Genomic DNA, 27,086 nt, shown 5'->3' with positions numbered 1-27,086 from the left:
CAAATGTATAGGTTCAAATGGCTCTGAGCACTATGCGACTTAACTTCTGAGGTCATCAGTCGCCTAGAACTTAGAACTAATTAAACCTAACTAACCTAAGGACATCACACACATCCATGCCCGAGGCAGGATTCGAACCTGCGACCGTAGCGGTCGCTCAGTTCCAGACTAGCGCCTAGAACCGCACGGCCACTCCGGCCGGCTCAAATGTATTGGATGTCAGCAAGAAAAGACTTGTCGAAAGAAGCGAAATGCTCAGACAGCGAGCTCAGTCTTGCCAATGCATGCCTTTAGATAATTCACAAGCATCGTAGAAAAATTTAGACGTGAAAAATAGTTTGAGGCTCTGTTGTGCCTTACACGTCCTATGGTACAGAAATCAAAGGTTGCACATACAAAAGTGCTCGTTTGTGTTATATTTAGGATAAGTACTGTTGAAAATGGTTCAAATTGCTCTAAGCACTATGGGACTTAACATCTGAGGTCATCAGACCCCTAGACTTAGAACTAATTAAACCTAACTAACCTAAGGACAGCACACATATCCATGCTCGAGGCAGGATTCGAACTTGCGACCGTAGCAGCAGCGCGGTTCCAGACTGAAGCGCCTAGAACCGCTCGGCCACAACGGCCGCCTATGTACTGTTGAAAAAAATTCATATCATTCAGATACCTGCGGGCGCGGCTGAGAAGATTACAATGTTCCCTTTTTATGGGCTATAAAATACTTTTAAATGTAGAAAGAGCATGTTACACCCTTTACGTAATATTTTGGATAACTACTTCTAAACATGGCGTAAAAAATTCAGAATGTACAGATTGTTTTGAGCATGGCCAAGATGGCTACAATGTGGTTGGCTGTTTCATTTTTATGGTCTATAAAGTACTAGGCTTTGATTGGAGGAGAAATAAATTTACAAATGTGTGTATCCGATTCACAGAATACCACATTAGATGTTTTGTAAATACACCCATCAAAAAAAGTTTTTGCATCACCCCAGTTCACAGGACTCCTGAAGACAGACGTTGACTGTGGATACTGTATCACAGACACAGTACCTTTGACTGTTCAGATATGTCACTAAGCCCGCCCAAAGATGTAAACAACCATGCATGAGCAGCGCCTATTAAACAGAGGGGGTCCGACAGCCGACCAGTTCCAGTCATTCCACCAGGAAGGAGGTACACGGTTCGTGTTGTCTACAGTTCAACCATGTCTAGACGGTCAATAACGCGGTTCGATCGCATCCGCATTGTTACTCTGTGCCAGGTAGGATTCTCAACAATGGAAGTGTCCAGGCGTCTCGGGGTGAAGCAAAGCGACGTTGTTAAGACATGGAGGACACAGAGAGAAAGGAACTGTCGATGACATGCCTCGCTCAGGCCGCCCAAGGGCTACTACTGCAGTGGATGACCGCTACCTAAGGATTGTGGCTCTGAGGAACCCAGACAGCAACGCCACCGTGTTGAATAATGCTTTTCGTGCAGTCACAGGACGTCGTGTTACGTCTCAAACTGTGCGCAATAGGCTGCGTGATGTGCAACTTCCTCCTGACGTCCATGGCGAGGTCCATCTTTGCAACCACGACACCATCCAGCGCGGTACAGATGGGCCCAACAACATGCCGAATGGACTGCTGAGAATTGGCATCATGTTCTCTTCACCAATGAGTGTCGCGTATGCCTTCAACCAGACAATTGCCGGAGACGTGTTTGGGGGCAACCCAGTGAGCCTGAACGACTTAGACACACATCCCAGCGAGTGCAGCAAGGTGGAAGTTCCCTGCTGTTTTGGGGTTGGCCGGCCGAAGTGGCCGTGCGGTTAAAGGCGCTGCAGTCTGGAACCGCAAGACCGCTACGGTCGCAGGTTCGAATCCTGCCTCGGGCATGGATGTTTGTGATGTCCTTAGGTTAGTTAGGTTTAACTAGTTCTAAGTTCTAGGGGACTAATGACCTCAGCAGTTGAGTCCCATAGTGCTCAGAGCCATTTGAACCATTTTTGTTTTGGGGTGGCATAATGTGGGGCCGACGTGCGGCGCTGGTGGTCATGGAAGGCGCCGTAACGTCTGTACGATACGTGAATGCCATCCTCCGACCGATAGTGCAACAGTATCGGCGGCATTTTGGCGAGATATTAGTCTTCATGGACAACAATTGCGTCCCCATCGTGCACATCTTGTGAATGACTTCTTTCTGGATAACGACATCGCTCGACTAGAGTGGCCAGCATGTTCTCCAGACATGAACCCTATCGAACATTGCTGGGAAAAGGGCTGTTTATCGACGACGTGACCCACCAACCACTCTGAGGGATCTACGCTGAATCGCCGTTGAGGAGTGGGACAATCTGGACCAACAGTGCCTTGATGAACTTGTGGATAGTATGCCACAACGAATACAGGCAAGCATCCATGCAAGAGGACGTGCTGTTGGGTATTGAGGTACTGGTGTGTACAGCAATCTGGGCCACAACTTCTGAAGGTCTCGCTGTATAGTGGTACAATATGCTATGTGTGGTTTTCATGAGCAATAAAAAGGGCGGAAATGATGTTTATGTTGATCTCTATTCCAGTTATCTGTACAGGTTCTGGAACTCTCGTAACCAAGGTGATGCAAAACTTTTTTTGTGTGTAAAAGCGAAACGCGTCTGGTGTAATTCTTTTTAATTACGAGTACATTGCAGTCAGCTCAAGACAGATAACCCATAATAACAGAAGTATTACATCGGATTGGTACACCATTACATTGACCTTTTCAGGTAATTGGTTGGATTCAAAGGTCAATATGAGGGCCTCAGTATTAACAGTTGTCCTTTTGTCTCTGCTGGATACGATGGACAAAATTCACACCCCACTGACACTAACTCATCACTGGTCTGTAAAAGGAGGTCATTGGGGAAGATGATACCTTGCACCATATTTACACTGATAAAAATGTTCAAATGTGTGTGAAATCTTATGGGACTAAACTGCTAAGGTCATCAGTCCCTAAGCTTACACACTACTTAACCTAAATTATCCTAACGACAAACACACACACCCATGCCCGAGGGAGGACTCGAACCTCCGCCGGGACCAGCCGCACAGTCCATGACTGTAGCGCCCAGACCGCTCGGCTAATTCCGCGCGGCTTCACACTGCTACTGGAGGATGATAAATACAGGAATGTCACCCAGCTTGTCACAGGCAAGCAGCGAACGTGACTTCTCCCAAACCCGTCCTCAAAGTATTCAATAAAGAATAATGGCTTTGTGGTCATCCCTGTCAGTCGCAGAACAAACTAAGTATTGTGTGAAGTATTTATCACATTGTCTCTTAGCCTTATGTTCTTCCTACAGTGCAGCTGGGAAAGGAAGCATTTTTGGGTCATACCTCTCTTCAGAAGAGACTGCAGGGGCTGGGCTAACCGGCAGAAGAAAGTTTAATTAATTTCATTTGCGAGTCATTCGCCTTGGTGCCACCCACTTGGAACACGGGCTCACCCGATGAGTGTCCCTTGGGTCACAGCAACGGCTACCTGGTCGTTTAACCATTGTCCGGAGTTCCTGTGCCCAGCCATGATGGGCACTTACTCCTTGTCGTACATGGGGAGTTCCCAGCTCAGGCACCAATAGTGCGATCTCTGTGTGGTCGGGGTGTTACCACCATGCAGGAACTTGGTGACTCCTCTCCACCATGGGATGAGTACCTTGTTGGGCGTTGGGTGTTTTACTTTTGCCAGAATGGAAGGGTGCAAAGAAAGAAAGGTACAAAAGGTGGAGTGTACACTATAATGGACGACCTCTCCCACATGATCTGCACTCCTGTAAAATATGGAAGAGAAATGGTAGGTAAAACCCAACAATGCAGTCCACATAGTTAAGAACGGAAAGTTGTATAAAGTTTCGGAAGAGAAAAAACACACATGTTCAAAATTGTAAACCAAATCCAAGCATGGTCGGCACCAAGAAGACGCCCCAATTGATAGAAGGGAAAAAGTTATAGCATGACAGACGGACTTGCAACACGGAAAGACAACTAGCATTGCATGGGCTACGGCCCCATTTTGGCCAAAAAATGTACTTAAAGAGTTGAGAGCAAACTGAATGTATACAAAGAGCGGCACGAATAGTCACGGGTTTGTTTGAATATCGGCTGACTCTTGAAAACAAGCACAAATTATCCCGCAAAAGCCTACTTACAAATTTTCAAGAACCAGTATTAAATGAATAATCTAAGAATATACTTCACACACCTGCATCATAAAAAAGCTTATTGCAACTATTCAAAGTCACTACAGCGAGTCTCACTGAGTACATTACAACATATTTATAAGACGAAACTGAATTTTGGTTTTAAAATCAATTGCCACCCATTGCTATCACACGCAGTTTATGATAGGGGCGCAATTGCAACTCCACCAACGCTATCTGCACAGTGTTCTTATTTCACGGCACGTTGACGGAAGCTCATTGTTGAAACTTCTCCCTGACGATGCACAACCACGACCCTACTGAGTGCACATCACAGACGACAGTTTGTTTTTTACGGTTGCGCCACCAACATCAACACGGCAAGGGTTGTTATAAAGCATAAGCACTTTACAGATATGAGTCTCTCACGCATTACTCATTCACAATCCTGTAACGTCTGAAGACTCATCTCTATGTCAAAATACGGTAAATTTAGGATCATGAATATTTATATCTGGTATGACACATTAGGTACCAAACTAATGCAAGGAATTCCTATACGGAAATAAGGGGTCGGTTCACAAACACACTCGTGACGTGACAGTGCCGTGTGTAGCCCATGCATCTTTTAGGCAAGTAAGAAATATTCTTGTCAGACTGTGACTTGACAGTATTCGCTCTCGCCCGGCGAGGCCAACAATACTGTCGCCTTCGGTGTTCTGTAATCGTCGTATTTACTGCAGACAATGTTGTTGTCGTCATCTCCGTAATGTGATTATCTTTCACGGGCGCGCAGCATGAGTGTTGATGTTTTCCCTTTTTCATTTTGCAGTTTGTTGTTTTATTTAATAACAGAAATATGAACAGCAACAAAGCTTATCGAGTCAGTGACAAGTATCCCATGCTACATGATCTGTCCAGTCCAAAGCACACGGACGCGAACTTCAGAATTCCATGTAGTGTGAAATTCGAGTGAAAATGAAGATAAATGGAACGAAATTAATATTTATCGGTTTTTAATAGGAGCATCTTATGAAATCAGATTACAGACCTAAGCTTTTTTAAAACGTTGTTCATCTGTTGCACACTGCGTATTCCTAATTTAAATCTTCTTATATCTGGGCAGTTCATCAACAGGTTGTCAGAACGTAAGTATTCAGTGAATACGTTTCTTGCGGGAAAGGCATTTGTCACTGCGTTCCTCTTTGCAGATCCAGTTTTTGTACTGTGTCATCCCCACTCATAAACTCCACTGGCGGTATAACGTAACTCACTGTATTTGTATTGCATTTTTAATGAAACTACGCAGGAAGCAATTGGTTAAATATATCGAATCTACTGCTCTGGAAAATCCTGAATTCTCCTAATGTCAAGTCTAAATCGTCGAATCGTAATATCGAAAGTGTTTTCTGACGAGCTTTGGAACGATTCAAAACGCCAGCTAAAGTGATGCATCCGATTATCTAAATTAACTGCTATATAAGGTTTCATCGTATATTCAACTACAATATCGCATGGAAACCGAGTACCAGCGTCTATCAGGATACTTTTCTGCAACATTCTCTGAATTGGCAGAACGTTCATCACCACTTTTGCCGAATGCTCCGACATCAACTGCAACAAAAGCGATCATAGCACTGTCACGGAAAGGTTGTGTTTGAATCAACGTCAATATGAGACGAGGAGTCACGGGCTGGTCAAGGTTCCGTCACGTCGTGAATGGAACTTAGACAACTTTTTGACTTAGAATTGATCAGTGATCGGACAACTAATAAAACAAAGCCGTACGATGCAATTATATAACAAAGACCCACCCCTCGTACGAACATCACCACCCCACCTACACAGAAACTGGGATCCAGAGAAAATTTCCTGAGCAGTACAAATCCTTTAGATATCATATGTAACGCATCTAGTCTCCATCTATGGTGAGCTACGCTCAACACATCATAAAGCATGTGTGGTTTGTCCTAAAGGAGCCCTATCATCTGGCCAAAATCTGGATTGGAAAATTGAGAAACCCCTTGGATTAAGAAGCAGAGTAGAACAAAAGTAATCTATGTCAAGGTGGAACTTCCTTGGGGACCATCCCGACCTGCGAGACTGCAGAGAGCCACAAATTATTCAGGACTTGTTCTTCTCAGTGGAAATCTTTATTTCGCCACATAATATGTTGCTGAACTTGTACATTTCTCGAATGAAAAAATTTAATAAATTTCGCTGATTGATTAATACCGAAATAACAGTTCATTTACTAAAGTTGCTAGCCACTTTTCTTAACGTTTCCTGTTGTTTCAGTACTCTGGCTTATTGTAAGGAGTGATCAACAAGTTTCCGTTCGAAGGTTACATTAACCTCCTGCCTACATGTCGGTGCTTACATACCCGCATGGGAGTCGCGCTGGGTTGCATACACGCTGCAGCAACGCCCTCAAACGGAAACCTTTCGATCGCCTCTTACGTAATTCATAATGGCAGTTGTTATCGTCTAGTGTTATTTTAAAAATATCCTTTTTTGTTGCTGTATGCAAAATATAAGCATAAACGTATTTAAAAATTGATTAAAATAATCGACAGTTGTTGAATCCGTAGCGTAGAAGTTCGTAACAGTAACGACGGTACTTTGAATTCTGATAGTAGCAACTTTTTTAAAAATTTTATTTCAATTCCATACTTGTTAACAAATTGAAGTGTTTGTTGATATATGGCTACTGAGACAAGCTTTTTAATAAAAATGACGTCTTACTAATCGCATGAGAATGCGAGCATTCATAATGAAAGAACATTTAGTTCAAAAATAGGAAACACCAAACAGTACACGACGTACTTTTTTTGTTTCTAATAACTGAACAGTATCACTGATGTATGTATTTTTTTTATTTAACAATATGGCATTTCACATGTCTGCATCATACTTTAATTTGTATGACCAGTAATTAAAAATAAAAAGTATGATTTTAATTAAAAATTGTGATTCTATACTTGTTACTTTACTTTTCCATTTGATAATAAATACAGCACTTAAACAAAAGTTGTTACCCTGCGAGGTTCGAACCATCGACATTACAGTTAGGAAACTTGTACGCTACACACTCAGCTGCTGGCGATTACATTAAATGATTGTAAATGTTTTATATTTAACAGCGCTCGGAAATTTTCTGATCTCCAAAGATGATTTTATCGAGTTATTCTGAAAATTGTGTCGTGTTGCTTTAGGAAAATGGTGTCAGAACTCTAAGTTTCAAATCATGTAAGTGTGAAGAAAAAAAAATGGTTCAAATGGCTCTGAGCACTATGGGACTTAACATCTATGGTCATCAGTCCCCTAGAACTTAGAACTACTTAAACCTAACTAACCTAAGGACATCACACACATCCATGCCCGAGGCAGGATTCGAATCTGCAACCGTAGCGTCTCGCGGTTCCAGACTGTAGCGCCTAGAACCGCACGGCCACACCGGCCGGCTAAGTGTGAAGAAAATCGAAGGGGACTAGCTCTCCTTGTTAGTCAAGCGTGGGGCCCAGTTTCACAGTAAAAATACGTAGTTAACTATCAATCTTTTTAATAAAATGGTTACACAGGGTGTAATAATAGTGTATGCTCTATGGGCCAGCTACGTAACCGCTTTGCGCCATTTTGTCACAACCTTTTCGACGCTTTTGTAGCTCCCGCATTTGCTGGGCACTGGTCATTTTGGGTTTTCTGGATTCCTTTCGCGCAAATTTTCCTCCGACTTGCGTTTTCTGTAGTTTCGAGCATTTTTACGACATCTTTCGTTATTTTGTAATTTTCTATTTAACACTGATTTTCACTTATATTCCGGTGAATATTTTATTGTGTCACGAATATTTTATTGTGTCACGAATATTTTATTGTGTCACGAATATTTTATTGCGTCACTGTGCGTCCTAGTAGTGATTCTCAAGCTCATCACAATGACACCGGAATCAATGCCCTACCTAAACATCTTTCTAAGTGACGCCTGTTTATAATTTTACACAAAGCTAATTTGTAACAATCACGCGCATGCGCCTACACTAGTACGACGACGTCACAGGCAAAACAAATACAGCGCGAGAAACACGTACATACAAGACCTGTCCGTTGACTCAGTGTTCATGCTTTACTAGTCTCGCGTTATTAGCGATTCAATCTCACATATTCGGTCACTCGAGAAAGTTCGGCCGACGAGATAATACGTGTTTCCACGTCAAAAAATGTTTCCGTTTCAATACACTCGTTTCCCTGCTCACATTGCTGGCCGAGGTGGCCTGCAGCAGGGACAATTGATTACTAGAGCGACGTGATGCTCGCGCCTGCCCGCTCCTCGCAGTGCCGCCCCGCCCCATTTCCCGAGTCGCAGAACTACTCGCATTTGGCGGTCCGCCCGAGCATCCCGTCGCCAGCCGGGCCGGCCGCGGCCACTCACCGCCAGTCACCACCCAGTGTACAGTACCTACCGGCTGTTGCAGAGCCGCCGACCCAGCCACTGCCCCCAGAGAAAGCCGCCAAGCTGGAAGCCCTCCGCAGCCGGCCCCGGAAGCGGCCCGACTGGGGCGCCATGATGAAGGACATCGAGCACGGCAGGCGCCTGCGGCACGTCCAATGCAACGACCGGAGCAGCCCGCTCATCCCCAAGATCAAGGTCAAGGACAAGGTGAGCGACGACCTGCAACAAGAACCAGTCTCCCCTCCCCCTCCCCTCCACGGGAATACGACGAACCTACGACTCCTCAAGTCCTGTCCACTCTTGTCCGTGCTGCACTACTGACGTACGAGCGTGTCTTCGATTACCTGGGACCTGTACTACATCGGGGCAGTACTCGTGCGTATTGGCCTATTTACACGGCAGGTAGTATCCTACTAGGGCCGGCGTGTCCAATGGCCAGTACACTGCCCAGCTGTGGCCTAGAATATCGCGATCCAGGGGTTGAGACATTCAGGACAACTGGAACCGCAAACAGCCATCCTGATTCAAGTACTCCGTGCTTTTCCTTAATCGATTAAGGCGAACGCATGGATAGCTGTTCTTACGTCGGTATGGCTGATTTTCATCCCTATGCTTCATTTACCCGAGCTTTTACTTTGTGTTTAATATTCTCATCGTCGAAGGGATGTTATATCCTTATCTTCCTTACTTTTTTCACGAGGCATATAACACAGTGTTTGTAACAGAGGTGACATATATTGTATAATTACGAAACTATAACTACCAGAGTAAAATTCACACACCAGCGATCAATGTTGCGCTGTTTTCAATACATTTAAGTACAATTATTGTATTGCGGCCAAGCACGATGCTAGAGCAAGAGATGGAGCTGTATAAAATGAACGCACTGTTCCAGTAACTACTACAATTACTAAACCAGAACTGAGATGTGATGACTACTTGAACCAGTTATTATGAAAAGCGACACAGTGTCAATAGCTTCCAATGGCTAGGTACCTATCAGTGTTGAAACATTCCACAACGTTGAGAACATGCAACAATGTAGACTCGATCCACTGCACAGAAGAAATCACTTCAGAATCTAGATAGACGTTCGTTCCTATGGCAAACGTACGTGCCCAACTATGCAGAAGAATTCAATCTGACGTTTTAGACCAATCTACATTCTCCAGTTGGAATGCTGGTTGGAGCGACGGAGTCGCTTATCATGAGAGTAATTTGAACAGTTCGCTGAATCACGTCAGTGCTAGCGCTACGGGGGTCCGGGGTAATAATAGGTCATCCCTTATGAGTAAACAAGTGACGCCTCAGTGCTCTGGGCAACCTCCGCTGCGGACATCTCCCTTTTGTTGTTCCCGTGTAGAGATTTGTGGAGATGGAAAAAAATCGAGATTCGAGCAATGACCAAGTACTTTGTACAGAAATATATGGAAGCAAAGGAAATTTCACGCTGATTTTCAGAACACACAGGGGGCTCTGCTCCTTCATATTCACTTGTTACTAAGTGTATAAACAAATTTAAATTGGTCGGGACAGCTTATATGATGCTCCACATTTTCGTTGGCTAAGACATGCCACTGCCCCAGAAGTTATAGCGGAAGTGCATTAAATTCTCATGGAGGATCGTCGACTGAAAGTGCGACAAATTTTAAAGCTGTAGGGGTATCTTCTGCATGGGCACATCACATTTTAATAGTGTAATTGGATATGAGAAAATATCTGCTAGATGGGTGCTGTGACTCTTAAGGCAGGATCAGAATTGTATCACAATGTAAATGCCCGAACAACGTTTGACCGTTTTCAGAACAACGAACAAGATTTTTTGCATTCGTTTTTTGATCACAAATGAAACGGGTTCATGCGCGCCCACACACAAGTGTCACTCCCATGCCAAAAAGATGTGAACTACGCCGCTAAGATACGAACTGTTTGCACACCCACCTTATTCGCCTGATTTGGCTTCGTGAGACTTCCGTCTCCTTCCCGAGCTCAAAATTTTCCTCGATGGACGCAGATTCTCTTCAAACGAAGAACTGAAATTCGATGTTGACATGTCCTTTGCAGGCCTGAGGAACTAATTTTTGAGATGGGATCAAGGCATTGGAACACAGATGGACAAAGTGCCTCATTGTGTACGGACACTACTTTGAAAACTAGAAAAGTTTCACCGACGCAAGTCGTTTCTTTCTATTCCATTCTGAAAACTTTTCCAGCACCTCCCGTAACTCTCATTGGGCGTGACTGGGAAGTAGTAGACATTACTAGAATAGTCCTCATTTTGGAAACACGGCACACAGTGATCAATGACATATTTTTGAGTTGACTATAGCGGTAATGAATGAACAGCTGTTTCAGGTGCTACTTCTGTTGACAGGTATCCTGTCGTGGAATTCTGCGCTCTCCAAGACCATCCTTTTGGTCGTTCAAACTACTGTTTGTTATATCCGCCAGTCTTCCTACACTTTTAACTACGGCAGTTCACGAGTAACCCCCAGCTGCGGCAGTTTGAGAGACAGAGGCAACATTTTGAAAGGACTTACGTCCTTTTAACAATCAGCAACTCAATTCTACAAGTTATTGTTTAAGATCACAAGCGAACGATACCAACAATGCAATAGGGTCGCTGTATCCTTTTATAGGTTCACAATCTAGTCATAATTTCATAGTCATACAATGTGTGTATCCTGAGAATAGAAGCAAGGTATTAAACTCTGGTATCCCATGCAGAAATCGGGCAGATGGTGTCGAGTGCCAACAGTAATACTGTGTGGAGACTGCGAAATCTGAAATACTGTTGTGTTCGCAGTTCATGTACGAGTCAGAGAAGGACACAGTGCACAACCAACTGCTGAAGGAGATCCAGAGCGGAATCAAGCTCAAGAGGGTGGTCACCAACGACCGCAGTAAACCGCAACTCGATGGTAAGTAGCAGCACGCTGTGTAGCTCTCACAAACTGCAACATACAATCGGCCACACACGTCACTAGGGTGCTTAAATTCTTCTGTTTTTCTCGTAATACATACCAAGGGCAACACGATAATTCTACTGGTAATAACACTTTTTTCAGGAAATGGTATAACCATATATGCGTTTGCTAAAATGGTAGAAGCTTTTGGCAACAGGCTTTTGAGGAGTTCACGAACCTTACAGACGAGAAGGAAAGATTTCTGAAGTACATGAAAACTATTGTAGCGCCTAAAATAATTCAAGGCAAAAAGTAACAAGAAGCTCTGTCGCTACAGGGGGAACAAAAGTAAACACTGAGTATACTAAGAGTTTTGCCGTAGCTTGTTTAAGCTTTAAGTGACAGAGCGACATAATTATATGGCGCAAACTGACTCGATATCCCACTCTCCTTCCAAACAGGAATGCAGAGCCTCAGTATCAGACCACTTCACTGTGACAATAATAAAAGCACGTAAAAAACGTAACGCTCTCAGCGTACAGTACGATCGCTTTAAAAGTACGTACCGTTATAACGATCACACGAACAACGTGAAGAAGGCCTATGTCTCCCCCCCCCCCCCCAACACACACACAGTTTTATAAAATTAAACATGTTTCTACAAATGTGATCAAATGTGACGAAACAAATTAATAAGACGATGGTTTCGGGACTTTTACAATTTACAAGTTGACTACATCACACACTTGCGGTGTTCTTAAAGACAGAAAAATACAAGGGCTGTTGCATAAGATCTGGGTAGAGGGGCAAGCTCTGGAAAAAAAAAGAAAAAAAAACACTGCAGTGCAGAGAATGCGGACGGTACAATTCTGTTACAGCAGAAATAATGTGTTACATGTTTCTTAACGAAACTATCGTACACAACAATGTTTTTATGTTTTTCCGCCGCTGCAGAGTCTTTCAGTTGCAATAGACGCTAAGTTATTTGCGGCTAATCCCTTCCCTTTTCCACTCCTTTCGTAAATAAGTAGTAGCGAGAAAACAATCTAGCCGATTATCTGGGCACTATTTCTGTAGCACGCGGCCCGGGCTCTTGGCTCTGTCTCTTTAGAACACTTTCATCCCACTTCCCGGCGTCTCCGCTGTAAAACATCTGTGCTGAGGGTAAGTAGACCGCGCCGCTTTGTCAGGAAACCTAACCACACTATCTGCAGAGCTCCCTGAGCAAGCGGTAGAGTCGAACTAACATGCCAAAAGAGGTGCCAGTGCAGGAAATTAGACCGGATGTTTTAAAACGTACGAGAAGTTAGTTACGTATAAAACGAAGAAGCATGGTGCAGAGTAGCGAGTACTGCCATCTACAAGGTGAGGACATTATTTTTGAGCAGGCCGGGATGGGTCGGGGTTGGATTTGCCTACTTGTTTTCGTCAGATTTAGAGCGCATATTTCGTTGCCAGCTGTTTGGAAACAAACCAAACAAAAAGTTGTAGATAAGTGCCTACCTAGGCGTTAACGCTGTACTTCAGTCCTTACGACGTTCTCTTTGTTTATCACATTACGATTTTTCGGTCCATCTTAAATTTCAGCGATACTGTCTTGTCTTATTTCATTGATGGCGCCGGAAAACATCGCTAGAGCAAGGTACTACGTGTCCCGTTCACGGTCTGGTTACAGACAAAACACCCAGCAATGAAAACTGCGGTCTACACCCGACGAAGACAACTAGGGAGGATGTCGACGTGTTGTGTAACGGATATCACGATATTAATTCGCCTGAAGACCAACATGGTGGAAAATTGAAAATTTAGCCTAGAAAACAAAAAATTACATCACACCATTTCAGATAAACTATGACTCGGAAAGGGTTAAATATTTCTCTAGTGCCCGTATTCCTAGGAAGTTAGCAAGCCCAAGATCACCAGATTTAACACCAGTAGAGATCTTTCTACGTTGCTACGTAAACAATTTGTTAAATTGTAAACCAGCGGAGAGAGTGGATGATCTCGTACCTCACATTTCAACAACTAAAACTGTAGTAATACTTTTATCCCCTTTCAGTTCTTTCTCAATAGGCATTGTATATGAAGCTGCAGGTGAAAATTTTAGGGCAATACAGTTATAACCATAGTTCAATATTAAAATGTCCTCAAAAATACAATGGCTCGATCTGTAAATTCACTTACTTTAATGTGAAGGTAAACTGCCGCAGATCGCATACTATCTGATTTACTGGACTAGTTTCGCTTTTCAGAAGCGAGCATTCTCGGATGTTCGTTGCTATGGTGGCAACACGAGAAACGTTCAAAGCTCGGCGCCATTGTCAACACAAAGTGATGTGAGCTGGATCGAGCAATTACTGTTTGTCGAATTCACTTTGCTCGGCTGGCTACCATTTTGCACCTCGCAGCACTTGTCTCGTGTGTGGCCCAGGACTGCGCAAGTTCCGGCGGCAGATGACCATCGAGGAGCAGATCCAGAAGGCCGAGGTAGAGCCCGACGCCGCGGAGCCCGACGAGCTCGACGACATCGATAAGGTGCGCGACGACCTGCAGTCGACCAAGCAGATGCTCGCGCTCGAACTCCGCAACAAGGAGGCAGTCGAGCGCGAGAACAAGCGCCTCCAGGTGAGTGCACAGACTTCCCAACACTCGGGGCCGCCAGCAAATGCGCATCTCTACAAGAGGCGCACTTTGTAAGAGCACCGGTTAGATATAACGAGTCCTTCCCATATAATAAACAACTTGCTGCGTCCCTGAACACACACATTAGCGTGCTCTCAGTCGCCCTTTGTATTATTTGGCTTGAAGAGAAATATGTTACGCCTAGGTGGTCCCTTAATTGCCTTCAGCTTGCTGAGGGCCGTGTTAGTTAGCCATTCACACCACAGAGGTTCAAAATTTAATGTCGCAGCTGCAATTTTAAGTCTGTGCCCTACTCCAAATTCAAGTTTGTCTCACGTGGTTGCTTCTTTCGCTAATTGTCAACTAACTCAATTCCCAGAACATGTGGCTCGATCACATGGATGTTACAGTGGATCCGGAGCTGTGAAAGTCCTTGGATGGTAGCAATTAAAAAGTTTCCGAGGTAACACTGAGATATGCTTTGCAAGTAGCTCGTGGGGTCGCTTCCAACCAGGAAGTTCTTTGTTGCTAGATTTTCAATGTATAGCAGGGATCGTGTTATGGCGACCAACTCTGCAGTTTTTACGCTACGTGCACTCAGCAGAGAATACTTCTTGTGCCCCTCCCCCCCCCCCCCCCTTACGTGTGCAAAAGCAAAACTAACTCCGTCGTTGACCTTCGATCCACCTGTGTTGACGCATTTGGAGTTGGGTAGTCATCGAGGACTGAATGGAACAGGCGTGTGGTGGGGTCAGTATTTTCTTAGGGACCATGGAAAAGGTCGATCCGAATCATAGTACACACCACAGGGAGCGCCTCCATGAACGTAGACAACAGGGGGGAATTGCTCCTTACACAGAGCCTCCAATCCTATCCCACATGGTGCACACATTTTTGAGCGATTTGGAAATACTCTTAACTGTTGGCTATAAAACAGAGTCGAGTAACATGCACGGGTAGGCATCTAACGGATTGTGACCACATAGTTCACCACCAGTTGCTGGTATCTCAGTGGTGCAATGCGAGCCTTCACCAAGAGGCTATCTACACGGCTCATAGGGAAGGTTCCAGCTGTCAACCGCATACCACTACGGTGACGAGGGTATAACAAGCTCAAAACTAATGATGTCGCCAACCTGTAGGCGCCACATCCATAGTCCAGGTGGAGTAAGATCAAATCTTTTGTAAAATCACAGAGCAGTGTGGTCTGTGCTCCAGGAAGTTCTGCTGAGAAATCTGACAGTATTAGGTTCCCTCATACAATCTGCCTTGACCTGGTGTACATGTGGTAACCATGTTAGCCTACTATGAAATTAAAGGTCTAAAAATTTAAAATTTTCAACGACGTCAAATAACAGGTCACCGAGATAGAGTTCTGGGTGAGGATGCACATTTCTGAGTCTACAAAAGTGCATAACGCGAGTTTTCGCGGGAGAGAACTGATATCCCTGATTCAGGGTGCAATTATGTACTTTCTGTATGGCTCCCTGAAATTTCCGCTCTGTGGTATGCAATGATGTGGAGCTGTAATACAGGCACAGATTGTCAACATACAGTGATGGTGAGACTGTGGGTCCCACTACAGTCACAATACCACTGATGGCGATGGGGAAGATGGATACGCTCAGAACCTGTCCCTGAATTTTCTGTATTCTAGATTCCTGTACATATTGGTTTTTGAGGGCTAAATCCAAGGTATGCAGAATAAGGTTGGACTTATTACACCCAAAACAGTCAGACGGATTAGGACATTACTGATAGAAACTGATAAGCAACCCCAGGAGTCCAACTCAAACAATTGGTATCGTTCGTCTTCCATAAGTCAAAGAACACAGCGATTACGTGTTGGCAAAGCACAAAAGCATTGCGCATTGCAGATCCGAGACATTTCAGTTGGTCTGTGGTGGACCGGAGTACCTTAAAACCACTTTGAAATTTTGAGAAATGTGATAAGGCTTCCAGGCACCAACATGCTCGTCCGCTGACCATTCTTTCAAATAATTTAGAGCCCATTCGTTACAAAGATTGGTCGATAATTAGTCAAAATTTGAGGCTATTTTGCCAGTTTCGGGATAGGAATAACAACACGCTCCCACCATTGGGAGAGAAACTGCCCTTCTAGCAAAAAACGATTCAAAAACCCGAAGATGTGTTTTATACTGTCGCTGTTAATATGTTTAAGCATTTGGTTACGGATTTTGTCAGGTCCTGGGGCTGTGTCTCGACACACTGAGAAAGAACGCCGGAACTCCCATTCACTAATGGAGCAACTGTGATTCGAGGCCTCCTGCATGGAAGGATAAATAGTTTTCTGCGCCAGGGCCTTCCAGGTCAGTAAATTAGGATGGTAGTTACTATATGCGGACACTTTAGTGAATTGTGGGGCAATGACCTTGCGATCAGTACAGATGTCTCCACTGAGGGAGGTGCCACGAACTGCTGTACAGTGAGTGTCCGCAAATGCTGTCGAGTTAAGCCCATACTTGAGACGATGGAGTGTGGGCTCCCGTAAATGTACATATTGTTCACAACATTTGCGCTTTTTTTAAATTAAAAACCGCGCCTTCGCTCTTGGTCGCTATTAAATGTTACGTGAAAGGATGGCGTTTGTGTACTGAAGTGCCCTTTGACGCTCTCTGATAGCTGCAGCTATTTCTCCACACCACCACGTCACATTCCGGCAGGAAGGGCCTGATGAACAGGGTGTTGTTCCTTCCACAGCGTGTATAATCGTGTCAGTAGTATCTTGTACCACTCCTTCGATATCCTTTGGAGGTGAAAGCTTGCTAATTTGAGATATTACATACAATTACCCTAGTTAGCAGGTGAACACGGAACAGCCACAGTTTCTAATGCAGTATTCAGTGGCAGCTGCTTCCTGAAAGAGTCGGAGTATATGAGTGTGCAGACTTCCCTCTCGGTGTTAACAATATTTTTGCGTTGGGATCTGTAATTTTTAACAATAGGGAGCTGAGAATCATGTCCAGTGAAATGCCACGCCGACTGCACAGTAAGTAGCCGTTAATCGAAGGAGTTCGGGTAGTTGGCGATGGTAGCCGTTACAATTCCACTGAAAGATCATCAGACTGGGTTCTGAGAAAGCAGCAAAGCGGAAATGGGAGTATAGATTATTTTTCTGTTGAGTCATCAGTATTCATCAACTCGACCTCGAGAGAGAGAGAGAGAGAGAGAGAGAGAGAGAGAGAGAGAGAGAGAGGGGGGGGGGACACTGATGTACTATCTCCTGACTGAAAAACAGGCACTGACATTTGGCTAGGACCATGAGCTGGTGTCCGAGTCCTTGTCATTGCGCAACGTGTGAATGTTTGCAAAGTTTGGCGTTATATGGATTGGGAGAGAGAAAATAAAACCCAGGAATATAAAGCACTTGAACGTATGTTGCATCAAGATTGTAAGAAAAAGTTTGAATGACTACAGTCATTCAAATTTTTTCTTACAATATTGATGCAACAGACGATCAAGTGTTTTATATTCCTGGTTTTTCTTTTCCGTCTTGAAAATTTAATATATTAGCAAATAAGGCGGGTGGTGTACTGGGCTGTTTACAAATGTAGGGGGTTGTTTACGCAATATCTGCCCTCGTGCATTGTTCTTCCACACGTCCCACAAGTAGCCTCATTAGTCCATGTGTCCAAGCCTGTGGCACCTGAAACATCTCTCAGGAGGAGAAAAATACGATTTGGCATCACACCTATGAATCATGATCTTAATATTCTCAGGTAAAAGTTTTTCACTGAAAGGCAGAATGAAGGCTCCAGGGCCCACTCTATTATCCTCAGGTCCTCTCTGAATGCACACCACTCTAATTAGTGCGCAGTTCTTCGTCTGTTTGTGTAGTGTCAGATCCATGTGGAAGATAAGACAATGAATCCTGCTGAGTTTGTTATGAAAAGAGATGGTAATTGCTACATCTCCAAGCTTGTTGGAGATCTGAAATGCCTGTTATTGGTTAGGATTCAAAATCTTGACCAACAAAAATCCTTTTCTCATTTTCTCTATTGCAGCAACTTTCCCGAACCTATCCTTAATATTCTCAACGGAGAACAGTGCCTTTGTTGTTGCTGAAGATTCTCAGTCAGTTCTGAAGCATGCCAAGAACTGGGTAAGTATCTGTATTCAAATCTTGCTTTCTAACTGCTGAGACGGCCATGTTGGCGCGACCGCCGGTATGGGCGAGTTTGATCCGTTTCATTGCGGATCTCCCGCTCCGATGCCACTCCCTGCGATCTGAGCTCTCCTTACGGCAGAGGCTACCTAGCCGGAGTTCCAGATTTGACAGGTGCCATTTCCGTCGCATACATCGGGAATTTACGGCTCAGACTAAAGCAGAGCTTTATCTGGAGAGTCAGCGGGCTACAACCGTGTGGTGTACGAGCCCCGAGCAACGACGTCTCCCCCCCCCCCCCCCCCCCAACAGAATGGCTATGGTGCTGGGTTTCCAGTGAAAACAAAGATTCGCACAATGACGGAAATATTATACACCACGTAAGGTGTTCTTTTCCAAACGGCCCAGTATCTGTAAAATTTACAGAGGAGGTCAAACCTTACGGCGGGACCATAAGTAATTAACTGAAAAAGGTTAAGGAAGAGGTTATGAAATGAGCTAAAACTGACGGCTGTCCTTAAAATAGCTGAGTCATCAACATAGAAACATGACTAGGTATAAGACTCCTTTTAGTCGCCTCTTACGACAGGGAAGCCATAAGCGCGAGTGTGTTCTAGCCACGATATCGGAGGGGGAGGGGCGGGGGGAGGGGGAGGGGGAGGAGGAAATTAGATCAGATGGTAGAAAATTTCTTTCAAAGACTTCTCAGGTAGCGCAGCCACCCTCGAAGGAGATAACTTAAAACACGCTTTCTCGAACGATACTAATTAGTGTGCGAATTAACAAGAACTGGGTGTTTTTTAAGTGAACATTACATGGGAATGAGGAATTTTACTACCAAAAGGACCGCTTACCGTCATATTACTACCGATAAGAACAAGAATACTGGGGTAAATGAAGGGGCACAATTAAATTTCTCTCACGCCCATCAAATATAGCTTGCCTGGGATTCTATGAAGAAGAACCGCCAGGGATATTCTTCACCACAACAACTGTGCTACACTGACCGAGATTTAGAAATAAATTGAAACGGCTTGTGCAGCAATTATAACATGCACTTCCGCGAACTTTGTTCTTTCTTCCCAAGCGATGGTCGTGTCAGCCTCCAGTAACTATATTCAGACCTGACGAAGTAAAACCGAAGCCTGCACTGTGACGTCAAACAACAGCATCCATCACTGATACCTGACTGGAAATAAAGAGAAAAAACTCTACACTTCTTAGATCGCTGGTACTCTAAAAAAGTGACACATACGACTCTACACACACGTTTACCGTAGTAAGGTGATCAATCTGATTAGCTTCAGTAACTGTGGAAGGCGATCTTGACTACGATTCCTCGTACGTTTGTATGAATCGAGTATTTTTAAGTTTGCAGTTTTTATTTCCCTGAAATGTACGTAAATACTTCGTACCACCAGAATAAATACGACGAAACAGTCAAATAACAAGGAAATTCTCTTCCACAATTGCACAAATAAATCATCAACAGTTTACAGTAGTCACCAAAACGATTCCAACCAATCAACATGTGCAGTCTTTAATTGAACATGCGTTATCCTAGGATGGAAGAATGTAGGTATTAGGTCTGGACAAAGCCAACACCAAAAAGAAAAAAAGAAATAAGCACGACTTACAGCACCACGCAGGTTATTTTTCACCACGGTTATATGCAGTAGAATATTAGTCAAAAGAATAGAAGCTCATTGCATACTGCTTAACTTCGAATAAAAAGAATTGTTTCCGTTTTACTCTGAGCATGCAAAACCGAATTCTTAATGAGCACATTGCGAGACCACAATATCAAACTAAGCTTAAATTTTCGATGCTTCTCTAGGGAGCTCCAAAAAATTGCAACCTTAGGCTTCTTTACATATCCTTGGAGTATTTGGATAACGTGATTGCCTTAGACCTCAGTAAGACCCATTGCTTCAGAGTTTGCCCTTGTTGCCTTAGACCATTTTGCTCTTTTACAACCAAATGCGCCAATTTATGATCTGAACTGCTCCGTATACATCCAAGCAAGGACGCCGTTCTACCGCCCCGCACCGTTTCAGCAGAGCGGCCGGTTATTTTCGCCGCTCCAGTAAGACTCGCCCACGGGCCGCGACTGCGCTGCCAAGTGACAGGTTACCAAACGCAGGAGTGCGGTCGTTACTTCAACAGCTTTGTCAGCTGTCTGTGTCACGCGTGGCCCTGCCAAAAACAATATGACACGCGCGTCTTTCACGCCCACAAGCAGTCCATGTAATCTCTAAAGAAAAGCACTCGCTTCTGGGAGGACTCTCCCGACCATCCCCTGTTAATTTTTAATTGTCACTATCTGTCTATATTAAGCAATATTGCATGTTGCTGAACAGCAAGTTTAGGTTGCCAAATATCGCTTATGGCTCTTTGAGAACAAATACTTGGTCGTATTTCTAAAATGGGGTAATGGAAAAGTTTACATTTCAAGGGGGAGAAATAGGGGATAAAAGCTTTTTTATTTTATTTTTTAAAAATGTTGCTATTAAAGCAATTTTTAAGTTAGACCAACGAAAATTTTATTCGCTTTCCCAATCGGAGATGAAAATTAGGGGTTTCAGCATTTTTAAAAATTTAACCGCTATGGGAATGAAACAGTGGGAAGCTCTTTTTTTAAAAATTAATCATTAAAAAACTACTAAAGTATTTTTAAAGCTACATACATGAAAAATGGTATTTGACTTCTCGGTTACAAATGAAAAAAATCAAGTTAATGTGTTTTTTTAAAAAAATTCAACCCCTAATGGGGTGAGACAGGGGATAAAGTATTTTACGAAAATATTTCATTATGTAAGTATTTTTAAAGCTAAATCTGTGAAAACTTGAATTTGGCTTGTCAGTTGAAATACACTACTGGTATACTACAACTGACATGTGATTACATTTTCACGTAATTTGGGTGCATAGATCCGGAGAAATCAGTACCCATAACAACCACCTCTGGCCGTAATAACGGCCTTGATACGCCTGGGCATTGAGTCAAACAGAGCTTGGATTGCGTGTACAAGTACAGCTTCAACACGATACCACAGTTCATCAAGAGTAGTGACTGGCGTATTGTGACCAGACGTTTTCAGTTGGTGAGAGATCTGGAGAATGTGCTGGCCAGAGCATCAATCGAACATTTTCTGTATCCCCAAAGGCCCGTACAGAACCTGCAACATGCGGTCGTGCATTATCGGATCGAATGAAGGGTAGAGCCACGGGTCTTAACACATCTGAAATGTAATGTCCACTGATCAGAGTGCCGCCAATGCGAACAAGAGGTGACCGAGACGTGTAACCAGTGGCACTCCATACCATCACGCCGGGTGATACGCCAGTATGGCGATGACGAATACACGCTTTCAATGTGCGTTCACCGCGAGGTCGCCAAACACGGATGCGACCATCATGATGCTGTAAACAGAACCTGGATTCATCCGAAAAAATGACGTTTTGCCATTCGTGCACCCAGGTTCGTCGTTGAGTACACCATCGCAGTCGCTCCTGTCTGTGATGCAGCGTCAAGGGTAACCGCATCCATGGTCTCCGAGCTGATAGTCCGTGCTGCTGCAAACGTCGTCGAACTGTTCGTGTAGATGGTTGTTGTCTTGCAAACGACCCCATCTGTTGACTCAGAGATCGAGACGTGGCTGCACGATCCGTTACAGCTGTGCGGATAAGATGCCTGTCATCTCGACTGCTAGTGATATGAGGCCGTTGGGATCCAGCACGGCGTTCCGTATTACCCTCCTGAACCCACCGATTCCATATTCTGCTAACAGTCATTGGATCTCGACCAACGCGAGCAGCAATGTCGCGATACGATAAACAGCAATCGCGATAGGCTAAAATCCGACCTTTATCAAAGTCGGAAACGTGATGGTACGCATTTCTCCTCCTTACACGAGGCATCACAACAACTTTTCACCAGGCAACGCCGGTCAACTGCTGTTTGTGTATGAGAAATCGGTTGGAAACTTCCCTCATGTCAGCACGTTGTAGGTGTCGCCACCGGCGCCAACCTTGTGTGAATGCTCTGAAAAGCTAATCATTTGCATATCACAGCATCTTCTTCCTGTCGGTTAAATTTCGCGTCTGTAGCACGTCATCTTCGTGGTGTAGCAATTTTAATGGCCAGTAGTGTACATGTTTCATGGCTTTTGGAAATTCAACCCCTATAGCAGCGAAATAGGGGATAAAAGTTATTATGGAAACATTTCATAAGGAAAGAATTTTTGAAGCTAAATCTATGAAAATTTGTATTTGGGTTAGAATAAAAAAATACAAAAGAGATCGAAGTAGGGAGTGAAATGTTTTATTAAAATATTTAATGTGAACGCATTTTTAAAGCCAAATCTTTGAAAACTGGTATTTGGCTTCTCGGTTAGAAAAAAACAATTACGTGTTTCACTGTTTTTTCGTTACTTTAAAAAAATTTAAAGCTAAATCTATGAAAACTGGTATTTCACTTCTCGGTTAGATATAAAGAAATACGTGTTAAGGGATGAAAATTTCTGACGACGACAATACAAGAGGCATGATTAACACAAACCTTTGATTCCAGTTACCAGAATCGCCTTCTGCTCAGAAGTACGTTCGGAAAAAACGTAACCACAAATACGCAATTATCTCGCAAACGGCTGGATTGCATACCTTTTTTTCCGACCGTTTTCGCCCCTATTATATTATACCTTCATCTGTCAGTTTTCGCTATTATGATACATCTCGGTTGGTGCTTTCTTCCATGGTGTCTGGTACCGTGGAGCCCGACGAATTCAATCAACTCCTGCCGCAGGCACGCGTGCTGGATTTGGAGGCGGAAGTGGAGAAGCTGCGGGCGCAGACGCAGGCGGGCGGGCAGACTCCGGCGGCCAAGCGCTCGGAGGAGCAACAGGTAAGAAACTGCTGCTGCCACTCTGCCCTGTGCAAACCGCATAACCACTGCGTCCTCCTACATCCGTCTGAACCTGCTCATTGTATTATAATCAAGCCTTGGCCTCTCTCCACAGTTTTTTAATACCACACTCTCTTTCATTGCCAAATTGAAGATTCGTCGCTGCCTCAGGGCACGTCTTATAACCAAATTCCTTCTTTTAGTCGAGTTGTGCCGTAAATTCCTTTCCTTCCCAGTTCTATTCAGTGCCTCCTAGTCATCCGACATGTCCCTCTGATCGATCTCTAGAATTCTTCCGTATCACCTCATTTCAAAACCTTCCATTCTCTTCTTATCTGAACTCTTTATCGTTTATGTTTTTACATACAGGGCTACACTTCATTCAGAGGAATATCTTCAGAAAAAAGTTCCTCTTTTCCAGAAATGCTGTTCTTCCTATTGCCCGTCTGCATTTTATATTCTTTCTACTTCAGCCATTATCAACGGTCATGCTGCCCAAATAGTAGAACTCATCTACTATTTTTAGAGTCTCATCCTATCCGAATTCCCCCAGCATCGCCTGATTTAATTCGATTATCCGTTTCCTTGTTTTACTTCTGTCGGTACTCACCTTTTCTTCAAGACACTATCCACTCTCTTTACTTTCTCTTGCAAGTCCCTTGTCATCTTCAACAAAATTACAATGTCATCAGCAGACCCCATAATTTTAATTTTCTTTCTCTAAACTTTAATTCTGTCTCATATTTCTCTTTGATTTCCTTTACTGTTTGCCTAATGTACAGACTGAATAACACCGGGGATAAACTACAACCCTGACTCACTTCCTTCTCAACTACTACTTCCCTTTCCGTCTCTCTCTCGATTCTTATAACTACAGTCTGATGTGTACAAGTTGTAGATAGCCTTTCGCTCCCTGTATTTTCTCCCTGCTACCTCCAGAATTTCAAAGAGTGCATTCCAGTCAACACTAAAAACCTTCTCTATATCTGCAAATGCTAAAACATATGTTTGCCTTTCTTCCTCAAAAATGTTCAAATGTGTGTGAAATCTTATGGGACTTAACTGCTAAGATCATCAGTCCCTAAGCTTTTACACTACTTCACCTAAATTATCCTAAGCACAAACACACACACCCATTCCCGAGGGAGGACTCGAACCTCCGCCGGGACCAGCCGCACAGTCCATAACTGCAGCGCCTTAGACTGCTCGGCTAATCCCGCGCGGTCTTTCTTCTTCACTTCAGCTTATCTTCTAAGATAAGGCGTGGGATTAGTATGTCCTTGCCCTTTTCTGCATTTCTCAAGAACCCAAACTGATATTCCCCGAGGTCGTCTTTTATCAGTTTTTCCATTCTTCTGTAAAGAATTTTGTAATCATGAGTGCTGATGGTTCAGCAATGTTCACACCTTTCAACATTCAGTTTTTTGTAACTGTAATTCTTACATTTTATTCCTGAAATCTGAAGATATTCCGCCTGTCTCATACATCTTTGGTGGAACTGTTTTGTGATTGTTGCGTCTCCCAACGCTCTGAATATTGCCTTCGTTTCCCTTTTACAGCACTTCTGTACATTCCTTCCTGCTTCAGCTTTCACTTCTTTGCTTAGTATGGGCTTTTCATCTGAACTCTTAATATTTACATGTGTGTTTCTGTTTTCTACGAAGTTCTCTCTAATTTTTATATAAACGTCATCCATAAGGGGCAGTCAAATGAAAACGAGACAGATGGATGGAAAAAAGTAACTGAACTGTTTATTATTTCAAAAGTAACCGCCATAAATGTTAATACATTTATCCGCTGTGAGACAAGACGGTCAGTGCCTTCATCGAAAAATGTTTGCAGTTTCCTACGGAACCATGTTTGTACCCAGGCGTGTACCTCTTCGTCTTAAGCAAATCGACGGCAGCGATTGTCTTTCTTCAGCGCACCAAAAATATGGAAATCACATGGAGAGAGATCGGGATTGTATGAACGACGTGTAACGGCTTGGCAGCGAAAGTTTTACAGCACAGCCTTGGCAACATGAGCGCGCTTTACGCGATTTCCATATTATTGGAGCCCTGAAGAGAGACATTCGTGGTCGTTGATTTGCTTCGTATGAATCGTATGAAAAGGTGCGCATCTGGCTGAAGTCACAGTTCTGTAGGCAACCGCAAACATTTTCCCATGACGACACTGACCGTCGTGTGTTGATTACTTTTGAAATTATAACCAGCTTGCTTACTTTTTTCCCATATGCCTCGTTTTATTTCATTGCCCCATATTCTTGGTCGGAAAACAGTAAAATAACATGCAAATACCATTCACGCCTAGCGGTACTAGTGGACAGTTTAGAATTCAGCAATGTTTCTGACGGTGACGATTTGTTGCAGGAGATCAAGAAACTGCGGGAGCAGATGTGCGAGGCGCAGAAGGCGACGGAGGAGCTGGAGAAGAAGTACCACGACACGGCGGGCCAACTGGACATGACGCGGGCAGAGGTGGACGACCTGCAGCGCAAGAACCAGGCGCTCGAGAAGAAGCTGGCCGCGCTGAAGGTAGCGCAGCCGTAGCCCAGCCCCGGGGCCGGGGCCCCACCCTAGAACTCCCGCAAGTAGAGAGCGCGCTAGTGCACGGTAAGACTAGCTGTAGCTGCGCCTGCGCCTGGGCAGCGAACCTCTCCTGCAGGTCGTATCACTCGTACTTGGACGGTGACGACCGCGGGCGAATACCTCACAACTACTCCACTGTTGCTAACACGCCGCCTGCCGGAATGAGTCTCCTTACTTGCTCCTGTATTTTGAAATATTTCACTATTTTTCATTACAGCCCACCGTTAATTAAAAAGAATACGATCAGCAGTATTAAACATCTCTCGTGCAGATACTAACCTAGCACTTTCTCCTATGACTTTTGCAGGGACTTGAGGCTCCAATGGAGGTGTGCCACGCGAATGCTTTAGCGGGAGTCATACGTATTTGTTTTACAATAGGAAAGTAGGGCTACGGCACAACTCAAAATACAACATTTCTCAGTGCCATAATGCCACTCAGTGTTTGATTTACGATAGCTTTTTATTTTCGTGATCTAGTTGTGATCTTGGCTCCACGGTAGTCTAACCTCTGCATAATGACTGCAATTTGCTTCCACTTGAATTTGATTACAGTCGTCAAGACTTCGTATTTCTCCACAATTTTCATTCCCCACTCTTCCCTTCATTACCAAATCGACAATACGTTGATGCCCCAGCTGTGTCCTATCAACCGATCACTTTTTTTTTAGTCATGTTGCGTAATGCATGTCATTTACCCCAATTTAATGCCGTGCCTCCTCATTAGTTATCCGATCTACGCATCTAAACTTCACAATTATTCTGTAGCACTACATTTAAAAGTCTTCTGCTGGTTTCTTGTCTGCACTGCTTATCGTCCACGTTTCAGGTCTGTACAAGGCTATACTCCACACAAACATCCTTAAAATTGGCTTCTTAACACTTATAATTTATATTCGATGTTAATATATTTCTCCTTTTCAAAATGGTCTTCTTGTTATTGCCAGTCTGCTTTTCATATCCTCCCTACTTAAGCCATTGTCAGTTATTTTGACGCACAAATATCAAACTCATATCATTTTTAGTGGCCCATTTCCTAGTCCAATTCCCTTCGCAAATTCTCTTGAACTTACGCTTCAGTACTTGTTGACAAGGTAACTTGGCGGACCATCTTTGGTAACAATGGCTGAACGTAACACTTGCTCATTTTCCATAAAGCAACAGCACAGTATCTCAATGAAGCCTATCCCGGTTTCTAGATAGGTCGTTGCGTCGTCACCAACATCATTAAACGGTTCTTCACATTACTGATTACGGGATCGGTTGAAGCCCGACATCTAATGGCTAACATGTTCAAACCAGACAGGAATTCTTGCTC

At 43.8% G+C, this 27,086-nt stretch overlaps 2 protein-coding genes across 5 annotated transcripts in view; one reads left to right on the top strand and one right to left on the bottom strand.

The window, feature by feature from the left end:
* Positions 1-27,086, bottom strand: part of LOC126203958 (trichoplein keratin filament-binding protein) — an 801,925-nt gene that overhangs the window by 723,884 nt on the left and 50,955 nt on the right. The window lies entirely within an intron of this gene.
* LOC126203957 (bromodomain-containing protein 4) overlaps positions 1-27,086 on the top strand; it is a 233,537-nt gene that overhangs the window by 185,534 nt on the left and 20,917 nt on the right. For both annotated transcript variants that reach the window (XM_049938353.1, XM_049938352.1), the window contains 5 exons: positions 8,644-8,828; positions 11,428-11,542; positions 13,959-14,152; positions 23,080-23,178; positions 25,551-25,715. In XM_049938353.1, the coding sequence (XP_049794310.1) occupies positions 8,644-8,828; positions 11,428-11,542; positions 13,959-14,152; positions 23,080-23,178; positions 25,551-25,715 (758 nt within the window). The remainder of the gene's footprint in view (positions 1-8,643; positions 8,829-11,427; positions 11,543-13,958; positions 14,153-23,079; positions 23,179-25,550; positions 25,716-27,086) is intronic.

The sequence above is a fragment of the Schistocerca nitens genome, chromosome 9 (genome assembly GCF_023898315.1).
Source record: "Schistocerca nitens isolate TAMUIC-IGC-003100 chromosome 9, iqSchNite1.1, whole genome shotgun sequence".
Lineage (NCBI taxonomy): Eukaryota > Metazoa > Arthropoda > Insecta > Orthoptera > Acrididae > Schistocerca > Schistocerca nitens.
This window is presented reverse-complemented; position numbering and strand designations above follow the sequence as displayed.